This window comes from Vigna angularis, chromosome 4 (assembly GCF_016808095.1).
Source record: "Vigna angularis cultivar LongXiaoDou No.4 chromosome 4, ASM1680809v1, whole genome shotgun sequence".
Classification (NCBI taxonomy): Eukaryota; Viridiplantae; Streptophyta; class Magnoliopsida; order Fabales; family Fabaceae; genus Vigna; species Vigna angularis.
The window spans coordinates 42583880-42609000 of NC_068973.1; the positions used below are offsets into that span (position 1 = coordinate 42583880).

Sequence of the window (25121 nt, forward strand, 5' to 3'; positions counted from 1 at the left end):
AAAGAAACAATAGAATTGATGAATTTCTTTATATATATAGGTATAGATTATATAAAACGAAGATTTTTTCTATTGGTAAAAATATTGATAATAAGTATTTTTTTATACTAAATCTTTTAGTTTAAACCACCGTTCCATTGGGATACTTATTTGATTACCTTAAAATTGACTTCAAAATATTGAATCTATTCTTTTGTACAAAGCGTTTTTTTAACCATTATATTAATTAACATAGTAAAAGGATCATTTTACTTGAAAGTAACCTATTAACTTTCAACGAATTCTTTTAGATTTCGTTTTAATTAAATTTTTGCCTTATAGTAAAGTTTATTTACTAAATAAACTGATTTCGTAGTATTGGAAATTAATCTGTTTACTGCAAATTTCTCTAATCGAATTTATTACTAATTAGCAAGATCAAGAACTAAATTTGATTTTTTACACCGTCCTGGATTAAATTAAGAAGGAAAGCCAATTTCAGGACGATTAAAATGTTTACCGCACGAGGTTTTTTAAAAGAAACAGCTATATTACGTTCTAGTTAGGTACCATTCTCAAGAAACAATGTGCTAGCGCAGGACAAGAAAAATCACTATTCACCAAGGTTGCAAACTCGAAGGTATGGATTATCCAACTTAACATATCTGGCCCAGTAGGATTTATATTTGGAAACAGCAAGATTTAACCATGGCTTGTAATTTCCATTGTAGTGAATGACAGCGGCATTCTCTATCTCTGTCAGGTTCAGAGCTGGGTCATAGCCAAGTCCCAAAACATGCCATCCTCGATCTAACGGATAGGTCAGATTATAAAAGGTGATTAGTCCGGGAGGTAAGGTTCCAAGCTTCCAGAGGGTTCTATCCTCATTCTGCAAACGATTAATTCTACATCAGAAAACAAGAAACGACTATCTATCTACATTTACAAAAACAGTAAACATCATGGCTTTCTGGTATTTGAAATTGAAACCTGAACAAGAAAATAGACATTGGCATAATGCACACATGAACCTTCAGGCAACTAATTTCATAAAAAGATTTTCTGATTAATATATGTAAATAACCTTAAAAGAAGGAACAAGATTAATGAAATTTACCATATCTTGCCATCGATGATAGATACCAGTAATGTTTCGTTTCTTCCACTCCTTCAAGTCAAAAATATTCATGCCAAATGCCCAGCCACACGCCTCAGGACTGAAGTTATTGGAAATCAGTGGATTACTAAAGTTTAGGTATTTATCAAACCTATGGAAGCTCTCCTTGCACGTTTCCACAGCACCATTCACCATACCTTTCAAATCAACTGACCAAAGTGGTGTCAAATCCCTCTGCACTACAATGTCATCATCCAAGAATAGAATTCTGTTTAATTTTGGATAAACTTCAGGAAGGTAGAACCTTAAGTGATTTAACATCGACAAGTATTTAGGATTTCTATATTTTAGATTGTCAGAACCAACAGATAGGGAGGAAGGATTATTAGCTTTAAAGTAATATTCCTTGATTCTTGCTGATTCAAGTTGACGTAGAACAGAACAATACGAGGAATTCAACCACTTGAAATCATCAATATTCTGAACTTCAATAGTTGCTCTAGAAGGAGGGTTGGTGAGAAACCACATTCTCATTGCTGCAAAATTCAATTTATCCGTCACTATATGGAACACATGCTTCTCAGGTTCCTGTGCGTTTTGCACAGTAGAATTAACAACCACAGATGCAGCCAGCACATTATCAGAAAATATAGCATAATGGTAAAGAGATGGATCTTCAATCTTTTCTTTGTCAAGATTTCCTTTCTTATGATAGCCCTGCAGGTAATAATCCGCTGCAAGTTGCAGAGGAAGACAATGTAATGGTCTAGGCACAGTTTTTGCAGCCAGCTGAATCAAGAATGCACTCCTTTTCTTCTGTACATTGACTCTATCTTCGGTTGATTGAAGCATCACCCTTAATTTCCTTTCCACCAGAAGGCAGTCGTAAAGTTGATCCTTTGCTATGGAAAGAACATGACCCATAGCTTTTGCCCGATCAAGTGCTCTAGCAAATGCAATAAATTGTAACCTTGCATGAAAATTGGAAAAACCTAATAAGCTAGAGAAACAAGATCAAGGAAATACATATATACCCAAGGTGAAGCTCTGTATCAGAACTGGCTTCTCCTATAGCCCGTTGACTATCACTGGAGTGCTTGAGAAGAGCTTCGTATAGAACAGTATTGTTCTTAGACTTTGCAATATTAGCATAGGCTTTGGCCATTATTATTTGATCACGCATGAGTTTCAGAGTTGAATCAGAATTTGGGTTTTCATATTCTCTCCTCCATATACTATACTTTCCCTTGACAGTGGTATCAAATTCTTCAGTGTGTTTAATTGCTGCTGATACAATGTGATTGTTAGTTTCTCGGTTTTCCTGTGTAAGTTCAGCGGTACGGGCTTTCCTTCTTTCTTGCCGCATTACCTAAGGGATAGAAAAATATTAAAAAACAACAGGAAAAAAAAAACTGAACAAGCATTCTTCCACTTGTCTCTATTCAGGGAAAGATTAGCCATTATCAGAGGGGACCAATCACAAAAACAAAATATTTGAGGGAACAAAACAAAGAAAAATGATTAAAACTTAAGAGACAACACCTAAAATTATACTATTGGACCAAAAGTTATAAAAATTTATACATAACATTTGTATGAGAAGTGCCATGCCTGTCCCTATTACTTTTGTTTGCTTGAGTAGTGAAAGAGAAAACTAGACAATTACTCGACGTTTGATCTTCATCGGTGTCATTAACGAGGAATGGGGAATTTCAACTTTGTTTTCTTCAGGACTACGTTCATCTATGGAGTGCTTGGGATTGTCTTCAAAACTTGAATCAGTTTGATACGATTCCGTCAATTCCTGGATAATGAAAATTGCCAATGTGTCAAAGGTTGTAGTTTGTTGGGAAAAAACCATTTTCAACAAGGATGAAAAATGGGAACACCAAACCATAGAGAAAAACAATATACACAAATTTAACATGGTTAAAACCTTTTGCCTATGTCCATGGAAACACTTTGATGGAGGTTTACTATCTTAAATAAAGATTGCAAGTTGTTAAGACATACTTGAAAATACATTTACCATACAATCCTATGTCTAGCACTCAAGATTTACAAGAAATGACAATACTTTCACTGACAAGAGACCCTCTCACATCTCTTTTGCTCACATCTCTTTGGCTCACATCTCTTTGGCTCACATCTCTTCCATCTGGGATTTTTCTCCCTTCACACAATACGATCTCCCATTAACTTGGGGTGTTGTCTTTTCATTTCACAGTAGCCTCCTTTGACAATAGTGTGATGAATGGCTTTTCCAGTCTTCTAAGGTGAATTAATGTTTAGAAATTTCATAACTGACATTCGCCACATAGTTTATGTAATCTGGCTACATATTAAGTCTTTCCAAATTACAGATCGGCTTGAACCGATCAAAAAAAGAGAGGATAAAATCAAACTAAAGCACCTGGGAGCTCTTTTGATACTCGTTGTTCCCATTAGTAGGGTTTTCCCAGACCCAGGAATCAGATAAATCCCTCATTTTCAACCTAGCAAGTCTAACATGGCCAGAAGCATCGCTGTATGTTGCAATTATATCAATGTCCTGCATAAAATCATTACTGACAATATAAGCTTATGTATGGATCCACTCCGGTAGGTTTAAATAATGGGTTGGGGTAAAAAACCTTTTCATTGGGATTGAGGCGGTTTCTAGTCGTGGAAATGTCGCGTTCCTGCGAACCCAGCAATAGATGTAGATATTGAGGAAGACATAAAAATGGAGTAAATATAGATAAAGTATATATTGATAAGACGAATATCTTATATGAAAAGACCTTAGCGCGATGACATTGGTCGCAATCATAGAGGGACGTAGAAGCTCTGTAGAAAAGAAGAAATGAGGATTGGGAGGAGAAAAGCAAAGACAAAAAAAGAAAAGGGGAGAGTGGAGTTGTTACTTACTTGGTTGTTGAAACGTCTGAAGAATGTGGAGCGTGAAAGAGAAGCTACGGAGAAGATTAATCGAAAGAATTAGGTAGGAGGGGTTGGAAATTAGAGAGAGGGATAAAGATCCATACCATAAAGACGAAGAAAAGTAGCAGCGGACGTGGAGACATTCCGATGCAAATTGGGATTCAATCTTGAATAAGAAGTCTGTGTGTTACTCAGTTCATTGCATCTGCTGCCAAATTGCAATCAGTTAGGAGTCTACGATCAGATCAGACGACATAGCAATCACATCCTCTTCCCGCCCTCCTTCCATTCACATTCGATCCAAACCTCTTCTCCGCTCCTCGCTTCACCACTTATTCATCTTCCTTGCCCCAAAACACACAAAAAATATGAAATGAAAAACCTTTTTTTAAGTATAATCAAACAGAAACTACATCTGTAGTACAACAATCTTAACTGGTTTTAATTCTTTATTAATTTCATTAATAATTAATATAATCTTTTTTTAAAATTAATTACGCATTAACATTAATCTTTTTAATATGTACTCATAATAACATATTAAACAGATTTTTAATTATTTTAACTAAATTCAAATAAAATTAATAAAAATAAAATATTAATATTTATTTTACTAAACAAAACAGAAAAGATAAAAGATCATTTATTATGAAACCATAGAAAGGTGGAGGTGTGCAACCTATCCTATACGCGATTTATTTATATGAAAACTGTTAGATTAATAAAAACATCATGGAAGATTAATGCTTTGGTTGTATTGGGAGATGAATTTTTGAAATAGATTTGAATGAATTTTGATGAGGTTATTTAGATTAAGGTAAAAATGACGTATTATTTATTGGATAAAATAGATTAAAAAATATTTTAATAAATAAAATTAGATGATTGTTATTTTATTTTTGAAATAAAGTGTATATCAATTTAAATTGTGTAAATTATTTTAAAATGAGGTTGAAGTTGTTATTTTAAATTAGAAAAAGAATTAAATTGAAAAAATATATTTAAATTAATATGACTTTGTAGGAAAGAAATTTCAATTATATTTTCTTGAATAATAATTTTTAAATTATTATTACAATTATTTTCAATTAGATTTGAAACATTTCGTAACCACTTATATTATTTACTCACAAGTGGTTGATCTTAGTGTCACTGAACTCAGTTATGTTAAACAAAATTTTGAGGTTCAAACTTTGTGATTAGAAATGGCATTCTCATAAATGAATAATAATCCATTCTTTTTACTGTCCACGAGAGTTATATCATATATGCATGACTCATATAAGATAGCAGTAATTACAGGGTCCACCCTAGTATTTATTACTGGACTGTATTCATTTTCTCAACCTCAAAAACACATCTTGTATAGCAGAATTGATTTGGTAGCTCAAAAAATGATAGAAAATCGATTCCATGGTAGGAGAGAATTGATTCTCTTCACATAGTTTCTCCCACAGAATCGATTCGTTCAGCTTAAATACATAGGGGAATCGATTTTCAGCCCTCTAAATTCGATTCCTACCGTTTTATGGAACAAAATTGGTGAACACGATGATTTTTTTTTAATTAAAACTGCTATCTTTTTTAATTAAAATTGTAACTCGTTGACATGTATGGAATTTCGTCCATGCTTACATGACTTTCCTCGACGATCTTTTTATTTGAACAAAGCACTGGGAAGTGGGTCATACGTTTTCAGATTATATGATCTTAAAATAATTTCATTTTACTTATATTGGATCGAAAAGTAGAAAAATAAAGTGAATAAAATTTCTTATTATAGTGGTCTTCTTTTAAAGTTATTATTTAATAATGTCCTTATTAAAGAATAACTTTGAAGAGCTTCGAACAATATATAACGTGAATCTAATTTTAATCGATGAAGAGAGAAAGAAAAAATAAAGTTTAATTTTAATTTTTTGAATCTATTTGATGGTCCATATCTAATTTCATATCCTTTTAAATTACAATTATTTGATTAAAAAACTGTGTATAAAATTAAATTGAAAGGTTACAAGAGAACTAATTATTTAAAACATGACACTTGTTAAAACCTTGTCCCTAAATGGTGTAGAAACTAACACAACATATAAATATAAAAAAAAGTTGCAGTTAAAAAAGTTTGCTGTTGTTTAAATCTCCTTAATCTTAATCCTTCAGTTTTACTTTTATATTTTTTTTCTCTATTTTCCCGTAAAAATTGTAAGACAAGTCTAATTGTTGGGCCAAAGTTAAACAATTTTATATTGAAATGAAAAATGCTAAATTACAATTTTACTCTACCTTTACGTATATTTTTCAATTTTAGTTAAAGTTAAACAAAAGTCTATAATTATATACCATTAGTCAATTTTGGATTTTTTTAAGCATTTAAAATGACATGTAGTTAAGTATAGTGACATTATAATTGTGATGAAATATAAATATTTTATTATTTAAATATAAACATAGAAAAAAATTAACTATCAAATTTCATTTAACAAAATTCATTATTTTTCAAAGAACACTTAATATATTTTTATTAAGAATCCACTTATCCTTTGGTATATCATAATTCATCTTAAGAATCCTTGTATAGAACAAAAAAAATATATCCGATCATAATTTTTTTTAGAAAAACTTTTGTTTACTCTTTGATTTTGAAAAGTTTTGGATATATATATATATAGGATTAAAAGTTGTGCATGTGATCATTTTAAAAGAAAACTGAATTTCTCTTAGTATAGAATCAAGTAATGTTTAGATAATCTATATATATTTATAATCTATGTATAATCTATATCTATAATTTATAATCTATGTATAATCTATATCTATAATTTATAATCCATAATATATTTATAATCTATCTATAATCTATATGAAGACAAATGAAAGTATTGCCACTGTTGCTACCAAGATTTTTGCAAAAAAAAAATACAAAATAAGAAAATTGCCATTACAGGAAGGAAAATGGGCTCCGAGGATGTCTATCATGTTAGCATATGTTTATCTTCACAATATATGGTTTTCCTTTTCTCTCATTAACCAATCTCACTTACATTCAATCACGTTTTGTTTCTCTCAGCAGCACCTTTTTATTTCTCCCTAGTATTTTTCTCTCAAATGCAGAATGTTCATTTCTTAGTCTCAGAAAGTTCTGCTCTCAATATGTGTACAAGAATGTCTACATTATTTTTTATGTCGTTGTTACTGATTCCAGACATTGCAAAGAAGGACTTCCCCATATGTTAATCAAGCTTTCAAATTGTTTAGCTTTTTTTTTTTAGCTTCCAAAAAGTGGTGTCAAATTGTTAATACAACTTTGATGATGGTCTAAAAAACCATGATGTTGTAGATGAAGGAGAAAAAAATCGACTTTAATGTGTAACTGATTTCTTCCAAAAAGTTTGGAATCGATTCCATATTATGTTATGTTTTAAATTAATAATAGATGAAGTTGTCATTATTTTAGTTTTTTTTATATAGCAATTGCATTAATATATTTTTTTCAATTTTTAATTTCTTTAACTAAACAATTTTTATTTTTATTTTATTTTTCAGATATTTTTCTTTTTTCATTTTTCTATCTATTTTCCCTTTTCTGAACAGAGACTTAGCAAATATAATTTTTAGTTATTTTAAATTTGTTAAAAGATATTTTAAGATGTATTTTTTAATTTAAAAAAATAAAATAATTGAAATTAAAAATATAGTTAAAATGAACATTTTTATTAAATTTTATTATAGATTATAATTAACTAAATACTAGAAATTAAATACTTTAACATTTATTTTCTCATATAAATTTTGAAATCTATAAAAAAGTATTATGTGAGGATAAGTATTTTTTCCCCTTTATTATAATTCAGTAAATTAAATCAACATATATTAGCCATCAACTATTATTTAATAATTGATGTTTAATCAAAAACATATTTTTTTGTCAAAACATAAAGTAATAAAAAAATATTTAATTTTAGTAAAAAACAAAAGATAATAAAACATTACTAGCGCAGTCATCCATTATAGTAAACCCTTAATGATCAACCACACCAAAATTTCACTGATTCAAACTATCCTAGCGCAGTCATCAATTATAGAATTGAAACACTTCTTTTCTTACACAAAGTAATTAAGTATATATATATATATATATATGAAACAACCACAACAAAGTAGTACAGGATCAAAATTGCATAACAGTCATAAAAAATAAACACCTATGTTTTCTACTGTAAGAAAAACTATTCTTAAATGCACTAAAATTTCTAAAAGTTGCCAAACCAACACATGATATCCTGCAATTTATCATAGAACCAGAAATGGAGAAAAGAATTGGTTCTATGGAAAGAAAAAAAAAGTTTGCGACAATAACGCATGGCCAAGAAAAACTCAACCAAAAACATTATGTTAATCCTCAAATAAAAAAATATAAGGCAGGACCAATGTACCAAGCATACCATTCAACGTAAGACACAAAAATTCATTCTGAATCAGAACAAAAAGACATAGAATTACCATAAAACCTTTCACATCATAGCAATCACAAAACGGAAATGTTTAACTCCTCATACCTTGTTCGATTTCCTCTTTATCGCAACCCTTGGTTCAAATTTGATGTATCTCGTTCTCCCTAGCGCAACTCTCTGTCTCACACCCTTGCCCCCTTTACTTTAGGGTTTTCGAAAATGAAGCAAAAAGAAAAGGAAACATAGACAAATGATGTGAAAAAAAGAAAGGAAGAAGAAGCATACAACTTGATTCAATTATCAAGTGCTTATATTTTATATTCTTCAAACAGTAGAAAGGGCAGAAAATACAAAGGGGACAAACCTATCATACTTCGCACTTCTGATAGAGAGGTCGACCTTCTTTTCTCGAGCTCCACACTAATCATAACTTTGCCGATTGGAACTCTTCCGATCATGTCCAGCTTCCGGTTAAGTGGGAGCCATAGAGTTCTCCTTTTTTTTTTTCTTTCTCGCGTTCTCTCTCAACCCTAACCTGCACGAAGAGTTCCTCTTCCAAAATGAAATGGTAGACTTTTGAAAAATTGAAATCAGAGAGAGACTCTAATGCAGCAGCTTCCTTCACTGAAACGCACCGTTCCATTTATTTTCTTTCCAAACCAGTGCAGTAGCAGCCCACCATCCAAATGACAAATTTACCCTTAATCACATTGACACTAAATGGGCCTCACCGCGTGTCAAATGAGTGTAAATTACTTCGACCGTGTCAAAGTATTGTTTTTCTAAACTTTATCTCCAAATTCATTTTCAACAGTCTCATAATCTCTTAAAAACAAGAAGACTCAGTTCTTAAATCCTCTCATGTACATTTGCTTTCCATCCGTTCCATGCTCCGTCATGACAAGTAAACAAGGAGAGTAGTGACTCCGCAATTGAAGTGATTCTAGAGGTTGCGAGAGTAATAATCTCTCTCGGCCTGCTGCAATGCCGTATAGCTCCACCACTGATAAGAGATTTGGGAAAGAAGATGACGTGTTTCATTTTGATGAAGAAGTGTTTGGGCTAGATCCATTCTTCGTGCACCCTCGTTTAGGCCGAAGCGTTTGGATTTCCTTTTGTTGGATCTCTAGAGCGCTTGAAGACTCTTACTTTTGTCGTCGGTGTCTTGCGCTATAGATTGATGCTTCTTTTGAAACTCTTGCTTCAAAAAATCCATCTAGGGTTTGCTATGATGCGGGGTAGAGATCCTCCACACGTCACAACCCCTTCGACAGATCCCCACATGCGAAGTCCCTTTCCAATGTCGTTGTGACTCCGGTTACTACCAGAGTCCAACAACTTAGGTTTAGAAACCAAGAAAGAAGAAAGAAAAAAGAAAGAAAAAAGAAAAAAAAAAAAACTAATTCACCAATCAGCTTCTAAAATTGGTAAAACGTATATATACATATATATATATATATATATATATATTGATTTTCTCTAAAAAGAGAAATTTTATTTTAAAAATTAAAAAAAAATTATATAAATGCTTAAATTTTTTATTATTAATATAACTTTAAAAATAAATTTTACACCATAAATAATAGAGCTATTTTCAATTGGATAAGAATAAAATGAATAAAACACAGAAAATATAGAACTGAATCAAAATAGTAGATTTCTAAAAGTATTAACACCAAAATTCTAGAAAAATATGAAAGATTATTAAAAATTAAAGAGACTAAAATTATAATAAAAAAGGGTAAAGTAATATAAAATATCCATATCTTCCAAGAATAAGAAGTTATTCATATCAACTAATTTTATTTTTAAAAGTTTTAAAACCTAAAACTAAAAACTACCCGAGACGACAAGTTAGGCAATTGGATCATCGTTTATCGTCTGGGAATTGAGTTGACTGAAGGAGTTACAGGTACCTGAGCGCTATGCATAGAAATTGTTCTTACGAAATGTATCTGAAAAACCTGCTATATTGTTGCGTAGTAATTCAGTGTTTGTGCTATAGCAAATGGCGAAAGTTTTCTGTGATTTTCGGTTCCTCCTCTTGGTTGCAGCTGGGATCTTCATCTATATCCAGGTGTTGTCTGTGTCTCTAACCCTAACTTTGTGTTTCCGACGGTTCTGTTAATTTAACATGTTGTTTATGCTTGTTCAGATGAGGCTTTTCGCAACACAATCAGGATATGCTGATCGCCTAGCTGCAGCTGTAACTGAACTCCTCCGTTTCTCATATAAATCTATATTCGATATTTCCACATCTAATATTTGGTGAGTCATTATTATCGTGGCTGATCCTTGTTTAACAGATTGAAGCTGAAAACCATTGTACAAGTCAAATGCGATCACTGATTGACCAGATTAGCTTGCAACAAGGACGAATTGTGGCCTTAGAAGGTTTGTTTTTTGTTAATTGTGGAAATCGTCCTGAATGGTTGCGTGATTATTACTAAAATTGTCTCCTTCGGTCTACTCGTTAATGCTGGAGGGAAATATTGCAGTGATTAGGATATGGAAACCCTGTTAATTGGTTGGGGGACATGAATTTTCCCTGGTGACGTTTGCAATCCAGAATATTCAAGCTCATGAGTTGATTTGTGGCCTATGGCTCATCTATGAACATTATCTGACTGTTCTGGAATGTACACCCAATCTCTGGTGACATTTTCTAGCTAGTAGTTTGGTTGCAATTCCTGCACTCGTTGGTAAAGCAGTATTACCCAACTATTACTCTGCTGTACGGGGAATAGGGTGGGGAGGACGATGAGGATTGAAAATAGTCAACAATACAGTGGACCAAATCATAGGTTGATTTACTGGGCTTTGAGTTGATGTTAATCCATTTAAACCTCTGCTAGTCTTTCAAAGTCAGAGGGAGGAGGTTCAGGATGGAGTCCAATGGCATCATGACTCAATCTATTGTCTTCCTTGCAGAAAATCTGGACACTAGTTCAAAAGGTTGACAAGATAGGCCACTGACAAGAGATGGAGAAGTATCAAATTTTTTACAGCAGGATGGAGATTTGGTGGAAGCTTTCACTTGATAGGTGCATTGTGTGCATGATAGTCCTTCTGTGGGGAGGTTGAACAGGTTTCAAAGCTAGATGAATTCATACGGTTCCAGAATCTTAGTGAATATAGGATGGGAACCAGTAATATTTGTCAAGAGCACATATGAATTATTAGATATGAGTGTAATAGAGACTGTAATGTTTTCAGTATTCGGTAAAAGTTAGGAGCAGTTATGTATTATCAAATAAATGTGTAGTATGTGAAATAAGGAGTAGTGAGTGGTGTAGTTCTGTAGGTTTGGACTTTTGACTGAGAATAATTGTAGGAGTCACGGGACTTTGGTAAAATGATCCTTTTTCTGTATTGTGTGAATTCTATGATTCAGTTGCAAAAGCCACTGATTGGTGTTCTATCAAATTTTATGGATGAAGAATGAGGATGTGGACTAAGGATGACCAGGCTGCTCTACATACAAATAAGGGCTTTTATTTTATCAGAAGTTGTATGCTCATAAATGGCTGGCCAAGGTTACATTACTACCAAAATTACTTTTCCTTCTAATATGATGATGAAAATAACAAGTCTATATACATGCAACAACAACCAGGTTTTGAATGTGTTGATAAATCTTTGGTGTGTAAACTCAAGAAAGTTCTTTATGGCCTCTAACAGGGTCCTAGACACTGGTTCAAAAGACTACAATCAGCATTGCTCTGTTTTGGTTTCAAGTCAAGCAATTGAGATCCTTCAAATTTTATCTACAAAACCAAAGAATGTACTGTCTACTTGCTTTCCAATGTTGATGATATTATTGTTATAGCGAGCTCTTCTCAACTTGTTCAGTCTCTTAATAATCAACTAAGTAACATATTTTCTCTATAACATCTTGGTTCGTTAGACTAGTTTCTGGGCATAGATCGAGTTACCTCTGAAATATTATGGATTCAAATTCTTCTGAGTGAACTTGGGATCACTTTTCTTACTCCCAAGGTATTATGTGATAATCAAAGTGCTGTAGGTCTTGCTTATAATCCTGTTGTACATGCTAGAACGAAATATATGGAGATTGACTAGTAATTTGTCAGAGAAAAAGTATTAGCCAAGCAACTATCTATTCAACATATTCCAGCTTAGGATCAATGGAAGATGCTTTGACCAAGCCACTTTCCCCAACTGGCTTTCTGTTCTTGAGTGACAAACTCAAAGTGCTTCAGTTTCTTCTCAACAAACAACCAACCACCTTGAGTTTGTGGGAGGTGTGTGAATACTGTATATAGGAGCAGTTATTCCACTGCCTCGTCTGGAGCTAGTTAGCAATTTGTTGAAGTTAGTTAGATTTGCCAACTATTGCCAGATGGATGCTAACTGTCTCTGTGATTATTGTGTATCTTTGAGTATAAATTGTTTGTTGTATCTTTTCTCTTATTCCCAAGAATAATAAAAATTATCCATTAATGTCTAGTCTCACGCTCGAGATGTATATACTTCAACGTGAGGGGGATGTGTTGGAAGTTCCACATTGACTAGAGATAAGGCCAATTTAGAGTATATAAGTGGGTGCAAACCTCACCTTACAAGTCGGTTTTGTGGAGTTGAGTTAGGCTTAAAGTCTACTTCTTAACCGTCTTAATATTTGGGAGTCAATCCTTGGAAACATACATGAGATATTTTTGGGGGATGTTATGGGTGTTACTATTGTTGTGGTTTTTCATTAATATTTTTGTTTCTTATTTTAGGCCTTTGGGCCCTTTCTGTGACAAAAGAATGGTTCTCCTTAAGTAACAAAGTTTAATAGTTGAATATATGAGCCTATACTTATTAGTAGTTATTTTGGATTACATGTTTATTTGATCTTTTGTCTCCTTTGCATATAATATTTTTATCAAATTAAATTGGTTTTTTTGTATTGGATTCTTTCAGAAGAGAGGAAACGTAGAGACCAAGAATGTGGACAAATGAAGTCTCTTGTACAAGATCTGGAAAGTATGTTATAATAAATAATAAGATCATTCTCTTTTTGAATGGTGGTGGTGGTAGTGGATATCTTTCTCAATCGCTTGTACTTAACATGTGATTGAGGGGGTGTTTGAGCTTATATGGTTGTGCTTATGAAGATGTCTTATTATCTTTCTTTAAACTCTTGTAGCTTATTTGAATAAGCTTATAGAGTAGGGATGACAATAGGGAAGGTGCTGGTTTGATTATACCTGTCCCTTGTCTCCATAGTAAAGTTTCATACTTTATTGGTAAGAGATTGACAGGACAACTTCAGTTGAGAGAAGCGATTGTGAATCTGGAGATTATTGAATGAATAAAGTCCATCAACACCAACAATCATTGAATAACTTTATTCGCTCCTTGGGATTTGACAAGACACTTATCAAAATGAAATTAAAAAAAAAAACTGAATTATCTTTGGCAAATTGACTAATACTTGAAAGGTTTTTAATAATGGAAGGGACACGTAACAAATTGGTTAGTTGAAGAGTAATATGTGAAATCATAATCAGCAGCACAAATACTTAAACCTGCACCATTATCGATGAAAACTTGATATGGACCATCAAAATGTTGAAGCTGTTACTAACATGAAAGCTTGCACCAGAGTATGATACCAAAGATGTATTGACATTTCCTTTAGAATTAGACTTGATTAGTATTGCACTATGCTGAGTATTGTTGTTAGGATTTACCCAAGTATTTGATGTTTTATATAAATACAAACATATCTAGTTGTTCACCATGTCTGGAATTTTGTAAGCAATCTAATGAGGTGTTTTTCTATATTAGATATCCAAGATACTTACCATTTATGGATAAATATTTCAGGAAAAGACCTACAGAGGCTGACTGATAAAATGCAGGTTGAGCTGAATGTTTGACAATTTGCTTCTTCTTCTATTCTTTCTAGAGTTTATTCCATGATTCTTTGTGCTGAACGTTTTAGGTTCCGGTGGCTGCTGTTGTGATCATTGCATGTAATCGTGCTGATTACCTGGAGAGGACTATTAATTCTGTGTTAAAGTATGCATCATAGTATAACATATTTGATCTATTAATCTTTTATACTTGATAATACAATTGTTAAACTATTCGAAAAAGAGAAGTATTGAGCTGAAACCTTGTGTTTCTGTGCAACAAGAGTGATTTATTTATATTAAGAAGATGAAGTCAATACAATAAAAAGTAGATTTGATTTTCTCCAATAATATACTAGAATAAATAATAAACGTTGCTAATGATACAAATATGATCTTGACATGTATAGTTATAAAGATACGATCTTTATTGTATAATTATACATTACCTCTTAAGCTGGAACGTGATTCATATGTGTTGAGCTTGCTATAAGTGTGATTGGATCTCTGGTTCTTATAGAAACTTGGTGAATATGTCTGTCAGTTATTCACTGGAGTTGATGAATCTAGTGGTGATATCTAAGGTTATCAGACTCATTGAAGATCTGTAGACTTGACTTGTGGACCTGACTTGTAAGAGTCTGCGTCATATGAGAAAATAAATATAATACCATACCTATTCAACATTCTAACACCATAATTAATTAAAATAGGAAACAATACTTCCATAATTCTAAAATAACTAAGTTTAGTAGTGCATGACTATTATATAAGCTCAAACTACAAGAAATGGAAACGTTCATACAATTACAAATTCAGCTGAGGTGGTAAGATTGGACTTATGGTCTAACCCGCTGATCCATTTCCGGATTTCAGAAGTTCAAATGGAATAGTTCGACTTGTCTATTTTCTCAATAGTAAGAGGATGGTTAGAGAAGATGACAAAACATGTTTCAGATGTAGGGTTGGTACTTGAATCCATTTTTCAAAAACTGAAAAAAATACAAAAATAAAATGTATGCGAATGAAAAAGAAGATTGAGCAACCAAATTAGCTTCAATGTAGCTAGAACTACAAGGGTATAGGAACAAGGATAAGGCAACTTGGGTAAGAGGTTGTTGATCCTCAGTCCTTGCTGCATGTGCTGGTAAGGGAGACACAACTACATGGAGAAGATGCTTGAGTGAGGGCACATAGGCATGTTTTTTGTGCAGGTATTTGTATGGTTGCATAGATAGGTACAACATGATCCCAACAATGTGGTCACCAAAGAAAACAAATGTCATTGGTAAAGTCGTCGGAGACATTAAAAACAGCTATTAGGAATAGTGAGTGAACCTGGAGAGAAACAAAAAGGATTAACCAAGAAAGAATTTCCACCCAAAGACAGGGTCCATGGGAAAACACAGTTTTCCAGAGATTCTATGTGTGACGTTAAACTATAAGGAAAAGGGTAGTATTGAGCTGAAACTGTTTGTTTTATGACAACACGAGTCATTTATAAATAGTGAGAAAACAAAATCAGTACAACAGAAATAGGAGATTTGCTTTTTTGTGTTACTAAGTGTATGATACTAGAATAAATTATAAACATTACTGATAATACAAATATGATCTTGATATATGGAATTATAAACATATGATCTTTATTTTATTATAACAACAACTTTTTTGTTTTGTCTGTCTGAGCCACAATCTACTTATTTTTACAGACACCAAAGGCCCATTTCTTCAAGATTTCCTTTATTTGTATCTCAGGTATTTTATTTGTTTAGCATTATGGTTTCCGCTTTGAAGGAGTTTCTTTTATCTCCATGAAATTATTCAAAAGTTGTCAATGTTATGCAAATGCAAAAACAACATTAACAGCTGATTGTGAACCAAAAAAAATTAATACAACATAAATAGCTGATTGTAGTCCTTTATTATATATTCAGGATGGATCAAATCCAGATGTTAAAAGTACGGCTTTGAACTATGATCAGTTATCTTATATGCAGGTATGTGCATTTATATAAATGAGCTGAACTTTGAAAATCAGATCAGTATTCCAAAGGCCAATTACATGTTGTGTTGTGCATACTAATGTGTGTAAACAGACAGTTAGCTATAGTTGTGTTTATTTCTGTAAATCTGTTAATGATCAATGATTAACTTAATTTTTATAATCATACTAAATTAAATTAGCATGGTTATTAAAATCCTGGAGCTAATAACACGTTTCTTCAGTATCACTAATAAGATATTTGTGTGCAAGCCAAGATACCTTATTTCCTAAGCAGTCTGTTTCTTTAGCCTAAATTGGATAATAGAAATACAGATGGGTTTCATTTCTTAGCATAGTGATGTTGTAGAGATATAGAACAATCACTAAAGTTATTTTGATCTCAATAATTTTATATATTTGGTTATTGACGGAGCTAATAGTTTGCTAATGAAAAAAACAGGTTCTCTGTACTAATAATATTAGTTTGATGCAGCACTTGGATTTTGAACCAGTTCAAACTGAACGACCAGGAGAGTTAATTGCTTACTACAAAATTGCACGTAAGAGTATTTTTCTGTTTTCATGTTATTTGTTCTCTATTTGAAAGGAATATTCAATTGATACATTTATCAGGTCATTACAAGTGGGCTTTAGATCAGCTGTTCTACAAGCATAACTTCAGCCGAGTAATCATCCTTGAAGGTGAAATGGGCTATATCTTTTCTACATTATGTATTTTTTAATTCTTTTTATCATTAGTAAAAACGTGGAAGCTAATGCAACAACTTCATCCAATCTCAGATGACATGGATATAGCACCTGATTTCTTTGATTATTTTGAAGCTGCAGCAACTCTCCTTGACAAGGATAAGTATGTGCTCAATAAGGGCAGAATGATTAATTTAATTTTTTCTGATTTGTTATGCTAGTTTTATAAGACTTTGGGATCTCTGTTCATAATTAATCTATTCTAGGTCCATTATGGCTGTTTCCTCGTGGAATGATAATGGACAAAAGCAATTTGTACATGATCCATGTAAGTTTATTCATCTGTAGGTTTCATTAATTTTCTATCAATTATTTTCTAATTCGTGTCTTGATTTGATATGGTAATAAATGTGTTCAGAATCAGATTTGAATAAATTCTGAATTATGATCATAGGCTATTTTTTACTTTCTGATATTTCTCCTTGATTGCAGCAGATTTAATTTCCTTTTTAAAACGGATTCTGTCTATAAATCAGTGGCCATATTATTCAAAAGGAACAAGAGAAATAGAATATTTTATTTTTTGTTCTTATAAACGGTATTAGAGTTCTGGCTTTGGGCCTTGCTGTCTCCAAAGGTGAAAATTTCAATGACAGGTGTCAATCCATTTTCTTTGACACCCGCACCTGAAACTGTAACTCCATCTCTAGTGAATGAATGTGTGGACCCTTTAACAAGAGGTTTTGACACAGAGGGAAACCCAGGGGAAATCTAGTATAGAAGCAAATGATTAATGCTTTGTGTACGAAAATTTTCAATTTCGTTTTTTCATACAATAATAAATAATGCTGAGGATGACATGATCTTTTAGTTGAAGGGATCAAGCCTTTTTTAAAGGCAATGGTATTTCTGGGACCTCCTTGTCTACTTTTTGCCTATAGCTTCCATGCCTTTGCCTTCTATGGTCACAATTTTCTCTTAAATTCACTTGAACACTAAACAAGTACTGGAATTCAATTCATATTTATTTGGTTTTTTCAGCACATTAATAATTTTGCATGGATAGAAACGAGTTTGTAAAAACGAGATCATCTACATACACTGTTAACTTTTATCAATGATACACATTTCCCTGATTAACAAGATCAAATCATATTTTTACAGAAGATATCTCAGAAGATTACTGCTGCCATTCTGATGAAATTTGTTTGTTCTAATTTGCAGATGAACTGTACCGATCAGATTTCTTTCCTGGGTTAGGATGGATGCTGGCCAGATCTATATGGGATGAGTTATCACCAAAATGGCCTAGGGCATATCCTTGATATTTCAGTAATTGTTCTTGTTGGTGTCTGCCATATTTGTCTTTTTTGGCGGATTTCAAATGAAGAAATCTTGGTAAAAGTATTTATCACAGGAATTATAATTCTTAGAATTTGGATTTAAAGACTAATTTAATCCCTCCAATCCAGCTTGTATTGTGAGGACTATTCAAGCCTTATAAGGATTACATCTATTGTGTATCTAATCAATGTGGGATTTTACACGCTCCCTCATACCTAAAACTTGACATTTGGAGCATAGACAAAAGCAACTAATAACAGCACCCCGTTAGGCCTAGGAATAAAATCTTAGATTGGAAATATTCACCATAATAATTTTATACACTTTCTTAAAATTTGGGCTTACAACATTACTCTACAAAATTGACTTGTAAAATGAAGACTACCTAAAACTTTGAGAGGATTACGTTGGTCTTATTTTTAGTTGAAATGAGATCTCAATGCACACCTTTCCGAGGACTGGACATTTAGAGCATGAGCGAACTAGAATGACCCAATAATAACATCCTTTTACACCTAGACAGACTTTTGGAGGGCAGATAATGTGAGTGGTCTAATAGCATGTCTAAGATAGGCTTTGATTTTATCCTAGAATTTGGCTTTAAAATCTAATTCAATTTCACAAAAACCGCTTTGATAGGTGAGACTTGTCAGGCTAGTATGGACTACATAGCCTATTTCCCTGATAAATTGTACAACAGTCATGTCAAGTTCTAATTGTTTCGTCATAGTGTTTGATACATTTGGGTATTATGGAGTACTTAAGTGATTTAGTTTTCTCCTCTTAATAGCTAGCATTTAAGATGGGGTTTCTTAAGCGTTTGAGTGCTTATTAATTGGTATTAGAGTCTTCCATCATGTATCTCAATTGTAAATGAGCAATGAGGGTGGTGATAGTAGCATTGTAGGTTTGCATGAGACAAGTCTATGGGCTAGGCACGAACATCCTACATGGATGTCTTAGATATCTTATCTTTTATCTTTTATCTTCTGGTTGTCTGTTATCATTTTTTTCCTATCATTATTTGTATTTTGAGCTTAGCCCATATTTTCTTGATTATAAATAAAGTACCTTATGCTTATTTTCTACACAAAGTAGATTAATCCTATACCTAGTTTTTCATTATATTCAATATGGTATCAGAGTCTGTTGGAGTCTATCCTAGCGAAATTTTTTGTTTGTTGGGTATATTGTTTCACCTACTATCGGGCTGCTATCGGATCACCCATTAATTTCTAGTCCCACGCTTGAGATATATATGCCTTGGTTTGAGTGGAGTTGTCGGAAGTCCCACATTGACTAAAGATTAGGCTAATTTATAATATATAAGTGGGTGAAAACCTCACCTTATAAACTGATTTTATGAGTTTGAGTTAGGCTTAAAGTTTATTTCTTAACTTGGTATCTAGAGCTAGGTTCTCCAGGTGTATTTTTTTTTGTTGTAACTGCAACAACGGCTAGAGTTGTTGCCAGAATGGCCATTAGAGTCGCTGTCACCAGAGCCACTATTGCGGTCTGTGACCCCACCAATCGGATTGCCTTCAAGCGACTACCACACGGCCTCACACACCGTTCAAAGACACGGATCTGAGATATTTGTCGATGCGTATGGCAGTGCATCAAACCTCCTCTTCGCTGTCACCTTCTGTTACTCTTCTTTTTACATTAAGGGTCCTTCTTCTTATGTGTCTCCATCTACTACAATCAATATTCATGTTGTTTGTGCTCCTCTAGTTGTGCCTAGTGTACTGTTAGATTCTACTCCTTCACCACCACTTCAGGTTTATAATCGTTCCCAATAACCACCAAGTGGATCAAATCAAGTGTCAACTCTTTTGTCTCTTCATGCTCTGACAACTGAGATTGACTGTCCAATTGCTCTCCGTATATGTTCTACCCATAACCCTTCTCCATATTATATTACTTTGAGTTACTATAAATTATCTTCACCTTTTTATGCCTACCTTTCGTCTATTTCTTCTGTGTCCATTCCTAAATCTGCCAGTGATGCCTTAGCCTATCCTGGTTAGCGTTAGGCCATGCTAGATGAACTAAGTCCTCTTCAAAATAGTGAAACTTGGAAGCTCGTCCCATTACCATGTTTAGGAAATCTGTTATTGGTTGCAGGTGAGTTTTTGCTATCAAAGTTAGTCCAGATGGTACTATTGATTACTTCAAAGTTCGTCTTGTGGCCAAAGGTTACACACAAATTTTTGGATTCAATTATGGTGACACTTTTTCTCCGGTGGAAAAGATGGTTTTTGTCCGTTTATTTATAGCCATGAATGCTTTTCCACAATGGTCTCTTTTTCTCAACCAGATGTCCAAAATGCTTTCCTCAATGGAGATTTGTAGGAAGGAGGCACATCACCTCCTGTAGTGAACAAAGACAAAGAAAAGAGGAACAATTGGGTGCTTGGAAAAGATTGGTGTTGTTCATGCAGAACAGTGATCAGCACCAAAAAGTTGAAGCAAAATGAATTTTGGGACAGGTTGATAGTTACCGGAAAAAATATAACAGTGGCTAGAAAACTGCCAGAAAAGTTCTGACAGTGACAAGAAACAGTGCCTGAAAAATTCTGAAGTCACCTGAAAAGTTATTGGTCACTGGAATGGTTGCCTGAAAATGATAGTCACCGGCAAGGTTACCAGACAGTGTGGCGGTAGCCAAAAGGTATCTAGGGATTATGATTGCTGAAAAAAGTCATTGGAAGCTTTGATACCATGCTGGAAGAGAAGTAATTATTTCTGAAGTTGCTCAAGTTATTATTCCACCCAGCTGAACGAGTTTATTTATATACAGAGAATTGCAAAGATAACTAGTCAAAACAATTTACAAGAGAACAATTATGATACCATTGCTTCTTATGATGCATTGAACCTAGCTATACTAAGTGATTAAGCAACTTGAAAAAATAAACATTAAAGGAGTTCTTATCTTGTAAAAGTAATTTTCTCGTTTCCAGTGATTGTTTGCTAACCATACCATAGGAGGAAATGGACCAAACATTATTTGATTGTGCACCACTTCAAGGTTAAATCAGAGTCCAGCTAGGGTAAGGGCCACGAATATCTGGTTGTGTTACTTGTAACACGTCTCCTGTAAACGGCATTCAATTACCATCATATCTCTCCATTCTAATTGAGCAACAGGGTGGTGACACCAGTGCTTTCTTGGGACTAATCAAAGGGCTAGCGCACAACCATCCTTTGTGAGTGTTAGGTATACGAAGCATGGTGGGATATTATGATCACGAAGTTTTATTGAAATGTGTGTCTAACATGACACATTGTTCTTTATTTTTATTGAAATTATGCTGTAAATAAGGATACAATAGTGAATAAATTCCGAAATCTCTAGCTGCACATCTTTCTATATTTTCTGTGTTTACATTGAATTAAATTACATATCTACAGGATCCAATTACTTGTTTCCTATTTATAATTTATAAGGCTTTTGGATTTCCAAACGCTAGCTTTTGTAGTGTGGCTCTCCCAAGCCCAAGCTTTGTATTAGATTTCCTTATTTCGAAATCACACTTGTTTAATTTCAGTAAATCTGTAATTGTACATAAACTTTTCTTTGACAAAATTTCACTTACTGGGATGACTGGTTGAGACTAAAAGAAAATCACAAAGGGCGACAGTTTATCCGACCTGAAGTGTGCAGAACATATAATTTTGGTGAGCATGTAAGTTTGCTAATTGTACATAGAAGATTGACCTTTTATACCTGTTAGTTATTTTCTGTAGAACCTTTGCAGGTGTTCATCTTATATGAACCTCAGTTTAAAAAATATTTATTGGTCTGGTGAAAACTAAAATAAATTTGTGCCATGGGATACACTTTGATTTTACTTGAAAGGTGCCTATTCTTTGTTAATAGGAATCTTGTCTTAAATTTTTTTCTTTACAGATGGTATGCATTCAGTAATAATCTAGAGTAGGATGAATTTTTAATTATAACGTTGTTTATCTGTTGCATATCCATTGACTAAAGTTCATGATGATTCTTAATTATAATTTTCTTATGTTGGATATGTGCTTCTATAAGGTGTATTTCTAGAACTTTTGATGACAACTTACAGACATCTCTACTCCCTTTTAGCTTCTTTATTGTATTCAGCCAGTGATTTCTTGGATAGGGTGGCTTTGTCTGTTCATTCTCCTTAGTTTTGTTTATTGTATTTTCTGTTTTTGTTATTTGTCTAGGAGAATTGCATTGTCCTTAATGTAGCTTATCCTTCCATTCACTAAAATGATTTAAGAGAGCTATAAAAGGTCAAAACGGATATCATAGTTCTCTATTTTTCTGTTTTTATTTCCCATTTACTCTGAAATCCTTGTGATTGTGTTTTGTTCATTGAAATTTATAAGTCGTGTAATTATTACAGGGTTCTAGTTTGGGACAGTTTTTTAAGCAATATCTGGAGCCAATCAAGCTGAATGATGTCAAGGTACTCACGCTTTATGAACAGTCTGAAATATGTTTCTTATTATTAGAATGATGCTATTTTCCTTTGGGTTATTCGAAGGTTAACTGGAGATCAATGGATCTGAGCTATTTACTGGAGGTGAGATGCAGCATTGTGTTTTTGTCTGAGCATATACGTAAAGGGATGCTGTAATGGTATGTGGAAATTGTTTTGCCATTTTCAGGATAAGTATTCTATGCATTTTTCCAATACTGTTAAGAAAGCTACACCTGTCTATGGAGCTGGCGTGGTTCTAAAGGCATATAATATAGATGGTGATGTGCGTATCAAGTATAGAGATCAGTCAGACTTTGAAAACATTGCTCGCCAATTTGGTATATTTCAAGAGTGGAAGGTAATTCAACTGTTTGTTTCTAAATTCACAAAGGCAATGCATCATAATATGCAATTGGAGCCCTGAATTTTTTATGTCTGATTTCAATCTGCCTTGGCAGATTATACACTGGACTAACTATAAAATGAGATCTCTCTAGTCTGAGTCCTGGATGAAATTTGAAACAAAAATCCAGGTTAAAATTGTGTCCATAAGTTTTAGAAGGCTGAGTTCTACGTCAGAAGTCAGGAATGTTTATGGTAGTTATATTCCCTGGAAGTTTCCATTCGTTTGGTATGTTTGTTGGTTGGGTAAGAAAGTGAATAGTAAATGTAGTGATTTGAATCAAAGGTTAAACTTACATTTGGGTATACTTTTATAGTTGAATATATTATTGGTTTCATACGATCATTCATGTGGATAATATGTAGTGTATCCGTGCGTAACACAACATATCTATGTTTCCCTGGTTTTTCATGCCTTATTATTCTTCTTGTGGATAGATCTAATTTTGTCCTACATTTTTGCGGGGCATTCGTCCATTGCCAGGATGGAATACCGAGGACCGCCTATAAAGGAGTAGTCGTTTTCAGACATCAAACCTCACGACGTATATTCCTTATTGGTCCAGAGTCTTTGAAGCTACTTCAGATCGAAGAGTCTTAATGCTGGATGAAGAAGAAAAATACTGACAATGTAAGAGAGTAGTTGTCTTCAGATATGAACGGAAGTGTTGCGGAGTTATTGTGGCATAGGAAGAAGTTATGGTCTATTTGCTGATGCATACTGGAACAAAATTAGTGGCCATAGCGGGTATCTTGTAGAGACAGATTTTGTCTTATGATGGTTTGAGGTCCTAGCCTGGCCATGCTAACCTCATGTATCCTACTCTCCATTCATGTGACAGCAAAACGGGATGGTGAATTTTTATGTCAGAGTCGACGTGGATCAATTTTTTTTTTTTTCCATATACGTAGTTTGCTTTATTTGTAGAAGAAGTCAAAAGAATGTGGTGGGAACACTGGTGTGAGACAAAAACGCAGCAACGGCTAATGGAATGCAATTCACAGGAAGCGGCAAGCAAGAGGGCAAGAGAGTAACGCGGAGAAGATTGAATTTGAGAGAAATTAAAAGAGATTTTTTTTATTTAAAAAATTTATATTTAAAAATATGAAGGTGAGGTTTTAAAACTATTGCAAATGGTGTGATTATTTCGAACTTCTAAAATGAATGAAAATAAAATAATTAAACTAAATATTAATTAATAGTTAGACAATAAATTAAGAGATCAAAAGAAGTTATCAACAGGTTTTAACTATTTTATAAAATTTAAAGTTTTATGAATTAGAATTTCTTTATACTCTATTTTTTCTTGCATTTATGATGCTTTTACTTTTTCTCTTTTAAAAAAATGTAAATTTATATTTACAAATTATTTAATAATATTTCATATAAATATTAAATATTTAAAATTAAGCAATATTTAAGTTAAATTTTAATTTTTTAAATATGTTTAAGTTTTGTAAAGTAGAAATAAAGTTATTATATGCAAACTATAAATTAAATAATAAAAAATATTTAAATAAAATTAATTCAGATAATAATAAAAATGTCATTGGTTTAAACTTTAAAATTTACAATTCGAAGTGTACGAGTTACAATTAATTGAGGCAGTATAATTTTTTTGCATCCATAATTTCTAACTAAACCTTTGTAATTTTTGAAAGGATTGTTTTATTTTTTTAAGGGACGGATTACTTAAAAAAATTAGAACAGTTTTCTAGAAGAAGTTTTAAAATAAATTTTAGAAAAAGAATTCACTTTAATTTTTTCGAAACATATATTAAATAGTTTTATGTTTTTCAGAATAAGAATTAAATTAACATTTTTAATTTCACAATTTTATAATTTTATAATTTTTTATTTTATAATGTTAG

At 32.8% G+C, this 25121-nt stretch overlaps 2 protein-coding genes across 8 annotated transcripts; one reads left to right on the forward strand and one right to left on the reverse strand.

The window, feature by feature from the left end:
• Positions 1 to 386: 386 nt before the first annotated feature.
• LOC108331671 (probable galacturonosyltransferase 3) lies at positions 387 to 9852 on the reverse strand. Of its 3 annotated transcripts, none has more exons than XM_017566530.2 (11): positions 8834 to 9849; positions 8575 to 8671; positions 4123 to 4358; positions 4007 to 4050; positions 3880 to 3925; positions 3730 to 3777; positions 3510 to 3647; positions 2763 to 2900; positions 2131 to 2465; positions 1097 to 2042; positions 387 to 868 (listed from the first exon to the last, which is right to left on the reverse strand). In XM_017566530.2, exons 3-11 carry the CDS (start codon positions 4159 to 4161, stop codon positions 593 to 595), a joined length of 2010 nt encoding a protein of 669 aa, XP_017422019.1. In that variant the 5' UTR covers positions 4162 to 4358; positions 8575 to 8671; positions 8834 to 9849; the 3' UTR covers positions 387 to 592. The 3 variants fall into 3 exon arrangements, with proteins under 3 accessions (XP_017422019.1, XP_052732204.1, XP_052732205.1); XM_052876244.1 differs by having other exon boundaries at positions 4123 to 4362; XM_052876245.1 differs by lacking the exons at positions 3510 to 3647; positions 3730 to 3777; positions 3880 to 3925; positions 4007 to 4050; positions 4123 to 4358 and having other exon boundaries at positions 8575 to 8666; positions 8834 to 9852.
• A 386-nt stretch (positions 9853 to 10238) lies between these two features.
• LOC108331575 (alpha-1,3-mannosyl-glycoprotein 2-beta-N-acetylglucosaminyltransferase) lies at positions 10239 to 24152 on the forward strand. Of its 5 annotated transcripts, XM_052876111.1 has the most exons (20): positions 10624 to 10675; positions 10776 to 10863; positions 10968 to 11273; positions 11401 to 12005; positions 12151 to 12253; positions 13399 to 13461; positions 14308 to 14342; positions 14426 to 14502; positions 16049 to 16094; positions 16274 to 16336; positions 16817 to 16883; positions 16957 to 17025; positions 17125 to 17194; positions 17298 to 17359; positions 18256 to 18345; positions 21973 to 22067; positions 22770 to 22832; positions 22911 to 22949; positions 23035 to 23205; positions 23734 to 24152. In XM_052876111.1, the coding sequence occupies exons 6-20, from the start codon at positions 13434 to 13436 to the stop codon at positions 23848 to 23850; spliced, it is 1092 nt and encodes a 363-aa protein (XP_052732071.1). In that variant the 5' UTR covers positions 10624 to 10675; positions 10776 to 10863; positions 10968 to 11273; positions 11401 to 12005; positions 12151 to 12253; positions 13399 to 13433; the 3' UTR covers positions 23851 to 24152. The 5 variants fall into 5 exon arrangements, with proteins under 5 accessions (XP_052732070.1, XP_052732067.1, XP_052732068.1 ...); XM_052876107.1 differs by lacking the exons at positions 10968 to 11273; positions 11401 to 12005; positions 12151 to 12253 and adding exons at positions 10240 to 10381; positions 10475 to 10546 and having other exon boundaries at positions 10625 to 10675; XM_052876108.1 differs by lacking the exons at positions 10968 to 11273; positions 11401 to 12005; positions 12151 to 12253 and adding exons at positions 10272 to 10381; positions 10453 to 10546 and having other exon boundaries at positions 10625 to 10675.
• The last annotated feature ends 969 nt before the right edge of the window (positions 24153 to 25121 follow it).

Coding starts and splice junctions, on each gene's coding strand:
- LOC108331671 (XM_017566530.2), bottom strand. CDS start 4,161: ATGTCTCCACGTCCGCTGCTACTTTTCTTCGTCTTTATG. Junction 3,926..4,006: donor TCAGACGTTTCAACAACCAA/GTAAGTAACAAC, acceptor TCTTTTCTACAG/AGCTTCTACGTCCCTCTATG. Junction 2,466..2,762: donor CGATGAAGATCAAACGTCGA/GTAATTGTCTAG, acceptor TCTATCCCTTAG/GTAATGCGGCAAGAAAGAAG.
- LOC108331575 (XM_052876107.1), top strand. CDS start 10,478: ATGGCGAAAGTTTTCTGTGATTTTCGGTTCCTCCTCTTGGTTGCAGCT. Junction 13,462..14,307: donor TCTTGTACAAGATCTGGAAA/GTATGTTATAAT, acceptor TAAATATTTCAG/GAAAAGACCTACAGAGGCTG. Junction 23,206..23,733: donor GTATATTTCAAGAGTGGAAG/GTAATTCAACTG, acceptor GTCCATTGCCAG/GATGGAATACCGAGGACCGC.